Source organism: Brassica oleracea, chromosome C2 (genome assembly GCF_000695525.1).
Source record: "Brassica oleracea var. oleracea cultivar TO1000 chromosome C2, BOL, whole genome shotgun sequence".
NCBI lineage: Eukaryota > Viridiplantae > Streptophyta > Magnoliopsida > Brassicales > Brassicaceae > Brassica > Brassica oleracea.
Window position 1 is genome coordinate 7,511,932 of NC_027749.1, and position 4,802 is coordinate 7,516,733.

At 48.9% G+C, this 4,802-nt stretch overlaps 1 protein-coding gene across 1 annotated transcript; it reads right to left on the minus strand.

The window, feature by feature from the left end:
- LOC106323331 (uncharacterized abhydrolase domain-containing protein DDB_G0269086-like) lies at positions 1–2,041 on the minus strand. The gene is made up of 5 exons (XM_013761473.1): positions 1,760–2,041; positions 1,417–1,689; positions 1,247–1,333; positions 647–1,117; positions 1–576 (listed from the first exon to the last, which is right to left on the minus strand). The coding sequence occupies exons 1-5, from the start codon at positions 2,039–2,041 to the stop codon at positions 1–3; spliced, it is 1,689 nt and encodes a 562-aa protein (XP_013616927.1).
- Positions 2,042–4,802: the final 2,761 nt, after the last annotated feature.

Below are 4,802 nucleotides of genomic sequence, written 5' to 3' on the forward strand. Positions count from 1 at the left end.
TCAAGGCGCAGAATCTTGACCGACCTCCTCTGGCATCCCAAGAGCAGAAGGACCGACTGGGTCTTCAGTAGCGGCAGCAGTCGGGTCTTCCTCGATAGGCTGTGACGGTGACGTCTCCTTGACTCTATCGTCTTCCTCTTCTCTGTCTTCTCGTCCTTCAGAAGAAGAATCCGAGACGAGGACAGGATCCTCGATGCCCACGTTCTCGGTCTCTTCCTCTCGAACCGGAGTGTTGCCTATCCCAAAGTTGTCCTTTCCGGGGACCTCCTCCAGGTTCTTGTTCTCTGGATGCTCTCCAAGGTCCCCTCCTTCCGGAACCTCAACGTGCTCAGCGGGGACCGACGTCACATCAACCAATGGCTCTTCTGTTGGCTCCCCGGTAATCTCGAGCGAGGTAATAATCTGAGAAGCCGTCTCCGGTCTGATCAAATTTACGTTCAAACCATAAGGATCAAACGACCCTCTAAACCTGTACTCGACGAAGCGAGAAGGGAGTCCCAGCGGAGAAAGAGTGAGGTCGCTATCAGATAGCGGACCAACACAAAGTTTTGTAGCCTCCGCCTCGTAGATTTTCTCCTGCTCAGCGAAGATGTCGATCATCTCTTGCGGGATCTCCGTCCCGCTTGCCCTTATCATCTTGAGGCACTTCTTCGTTCCCGAAGCCTCCGTACAGGTTCTTCGCTTTCCCAAGGGCCTCCAAGCGAGTAAAGTGGTCGCGCACGCGAACAAAGCAGTGATTGGCCTTATCAATCATGGCGGCTTCGACTCTTTCTCTCTCACGAGTAACCTCCAAACTCCGAGAGGCCCTCAAGCGCTGCCTTTCTCTGATCAACTTCTCTACCGCAGCATCCCTCTCTTCGAGTAGCTCGGCCTTCTCCTTCTCTAGGTTAATGGTCGCTTGCTCCAGATGAGTGTTCTCTCGGGTAAGCTCTTTCCTCGCCGCTCCGGCAGATTTGAGCTTACCCTCCAGCTCTTCGAACTTCACTCGAAGAATGTCTTTCTCCTTCGCAGCCCTCTCATTAGCCTTCTTATGCTCCTCTCTTACTCTCTCGATGGCCTTCAACCTCGACTGGGCAAGCTTCTCCGAAGACCCCAACTGGATCACTGCTTCAGAGCACTGTCATACTTCTCAACGAGTAAGTTCATGCTCCCGTCACTCTGCAGAACGACAAACACAGATCACGTGAGATGGATGAGCCCGATAAATCAAAGAAGGAAATAAAAGGAGAAAGCTAACCGCAGTTACCCGTGCTCTAGAGGAAGCAGCATCGATGTACTCGCTCTTGAAGTAAAGGTCTTCCAACTGCAGCATCTCCTTCGTCCCACCGTGAACCTAAGAGGATTAAGGATTAGGGGAGTTGTCTGATCGTAGGAAAACTCGGCGCGATCAGGGAACTCGATCCTCCCCCTCTTCACGATAGAACCTTCAGAACGAGAGCTTTTTCTCGCAGACGGATCAGGAGCAGACCTCTCGCTCGTAACAGGATCACTCCCTTGCGTTGAGACCTTTCTCTTCTCTGGAGGGGTTTCAGGAGAAACGCCATCTCTCGTGACGACTTCGACTAGGGCCGCCTCCACATCAGAAGGACGCGGCTCTGCTTTGATGGACCTCTTCTTCTTTCTGGGACAATCCTCAGACACCCCCTCGGACGGGTTTATCTCGACAGGATCCTCTGCAGCGCCGCGGCGCTTCTCCGTGATCAACAGAGGAAGTAACCTCTTTTTAAGGCCTCTTCCTTCCTCTTTTTCTCTTCCTTGCCTCCAAATCCTCAGAGGTTTCGTCGAGAGAAGCGATCTCTTCAAGAGGAAGCTCTTCGGTTGCTCTCCTCTTGGATTTCCTACTCTTTTTCTTCTTCTTTTTGGGACTCGAGGTAGGAGGCTCCGTCCCAATGCCCTCGTCAACTAAATCGGGTGCTCCTTCCTTGGAAGCCCGGTCACCGTCAGAGCTGGTCGACGCTTGCACGTTAGCGGGAGTTGACTTCTTCGAAAGCAATTGCAGTTTCCCCTTCAATAACGCGCTCAGATCAGGAACTCCGTCCATTTTTCTAGCTTCGTCTAGTAGCTTCTGCTGTTTTTGAGTAAAAAGGGACAGGCGTCGTTACGGGGCCCGAGTACAACGGGAAGTCTCGACTCCCAATCAACTGCAAAAGAGAGAGGAGGAGACTAAATGGTCAACAAAAACATAGGGACGGCGCAGATAAGTTGTTGATAAAAAACTTCTCGGTGAAAGACCAACGAACTCACCTCTGGCAATCTGAGCTTCTTGGCGGCTTATCAACTCTCGACTAAGATCGGGCCAACGGAGATGGCTGTGAGCCGCGATTGCCCGGGCACTCTCGAAGAATTTCTCCGGGTATGCGATCGTATTAGGATGGCGAACTACAACAACAAGAAACACGCGATTAAGAATACCCGAATAGGACATGACAACAACAAAAAATATCTACCGAGCGTTTTGTTCCATAGCACGCGATAGTCGTCCCCAGGAGGTTCCGAGAAGGCATGCTCGTCGGACTTGATATAAAAATATGAGTGATGCCAGTCTTTCGTCTTGTTCGGATGCCCAGCCAAGACGTTGTAGCTCGAACGCATCTCCACTGAGAATATCCCATGCGGCTCCGCCTTCGTGAAAGTTAACTCTTTGAACACTCTCACGCTCATTGAGACGTTTATATCCGCTGCCATCACCATCAGCATAACCGCAATGCACAGCGACCCATTAAGCAACTGACAGATTGTAATGTCTCGACGAAATGCGTAAGACGTGATCTGTCGGGGAATCGGAAACCAGAGTTTCATATGGTCTCCAAAATAGGATTCGTAGACACACCGGTAGCCAATTGGAGGCGACCAAGGACGTTGCCCCTTTGAAGGAATAATGTATGTAACGGCGGCGCCTCTACTTCGCCTCAACAAATCCCGCACCGTCTTGTGAAAGGAGCAAGAATCGAAGACATTCCCCCATGACTGAGCTTGCGGGTCACGAAGTAATTCAGGCGGGAGTGGAGAGAGTTCCTCGAAGATCCCGCCAGGATGATAGATCGTGGGACGGCAGTCTACCTGGTCGAAAGGAATCCCCTGACGAGCTCGTCTCTAATGTCTCGAGGTTTGGCTGGACGCGTCAGAACCACTACCGCTCACGTCGCAGCTCCCGACTTCAACGCGATCCACGCCTTCATCACGAATCATCCTATGAGCATCAGCGACCAAAGGACGTTGAGATAGGGTCATGTTTTCTATATCTCGGAGAGCATCGCGATGAATCAAGTCGAAGCCGTCCAGTGGGCTGTCAGTTGCAGACGCATCTCTGGTCGGACTTGGAGAATCCGCGATTCCCTTCCCTTTTTCTTCTCGATACAGTTGACATTCTAGAGGCATGTTCCTTAATGTAGGGGACGACTACAACCGCCGAAGGATACTAACGAGTCTATGCAAGAGAAAACCTATCTAGAGAGAGAAAGTAAATGTAGAAAGAAGGGAGAGAAAACGGATACCTGAATCTGCAGAGAAGAATGACGGAAGCGAAGGAGAGAGGTCTATTTATAGCAAAAACGAAGGCACGTTTTTCGAGTGCAATCATTAGGTCTATGAAGGCCTAAATGGGCCTCAAAGGCCGCCTGAATATCCAGGAACTTACTCGCGACGGTCCAACTTCTCGCTGGAACCGGTTTTCGATCAAGAACTCAGACCGGAATCAATTCCCTATCTCTATTTAAACTGGTCTCCAGTTAACCAACAAAACCGATCCCCGTCTTTTCACCCAAAATAATCTGTCACCCGAGTAAACTGTATCTCATTGTAAATACTGAGAGGCGAAAGCACGCGTCGACGACTAAACGCTACTCGGAGCGACTAAAAATACACGCTGACGACTAAAACGGGAAGTATTACCCCTTGCATCAGAGCATGCTATCCGAATGAACCTGGCCCACAAATTCACTAAGACTGCCACGCCGTTCACAAGTGAACTGGGGGGACTTATTGTAGGAGATGGATTACATCCCTCCGCAAGGCCCATCGAATAACATGCCCTAATCCAGTGAGTCGGATTTGTCCGGTCGGCTCGGCAGCTAAACACGAGAACTCGACTTTAGAGTACTTTTAGCCGGTCGACCAAGCCGACCAAAAGTACCCGGCTTTAAGGAAATTCTGCCCGGGCCCGTGTACGCGGCCTTTCGCATCAAAGCCCAAAGAAGCACGAACTTAGGGCATCAAGGGCAGAAGACCTATAAAAAGGGGAGAGGAAGCAACAAGAAAGGGGGAGGGATCATTGGACAGACCAAGCGGCTAGATCTAGGGTTTTAGGCGATCTCTTTGATCTTGTTGCTCTTTCACTTTCCGGTCACTCTTGGAACCCTTCAGTTCAAATCTAATAAAACGTCTTTAGTCATCTCATTTTTGACTTCTTTGATTCTAGTCGACTGAATCTCGTTCAAACAACGATGGATTTAGTAGTTGAAACAAAACCAAAAGAATATGGGACAAGATTTTTCCGATAATTTGATACTGAAATCACATATTTTTACTATATTTTTACTTCCGATTTAGTTAGAATGTTACAATATACATTATTCATTTGTTTATACTTTGGTGTATAATATAAGGCCATTAAGTAGTGATTAAACCAAACGTAAAAATGCATTAATGTCGTTTGTCAGCTTTTCCCTATTTATAAAGCGTTGTGTTACAATCATATGACGGATCTATTAGCAAAACAAGCTTGCTTACATGTACTAAACTGAAGTTTCGATATGAGATTAAAAGCGTTGCGACATCCCACAAAAAAAAAAAGATGTTCCTCT

What these genes read in the sequence shown, in the direction of transcription:
- LOC106323331 (XM_013761473.1), bottom strand. Translation starts at nt 2,041, where the DNA reads ATGGACGGAGTTCCTGATCTGAGCGCGTTATTGAAGGGGAAACTGCAA. An exon ending in CTCGTTCTGAAGGTTCTATC is followed by an intron (nt 1,334 to 1,416) that starts GTGAAGAGGGGG and finishes TAATCCTCTTAG; the next exon opens with GTTCACGGTGGGACGAAGGA. An exon ending in CTGCTTCCTCTAGAGCACGG is followed by an intron (nt 1,118 to 1,246) that starts GTAACTGCGGTT and finishes GAAGTATGACAG; the next exon opens with TGCTCTGAAGCAGTGATCCA.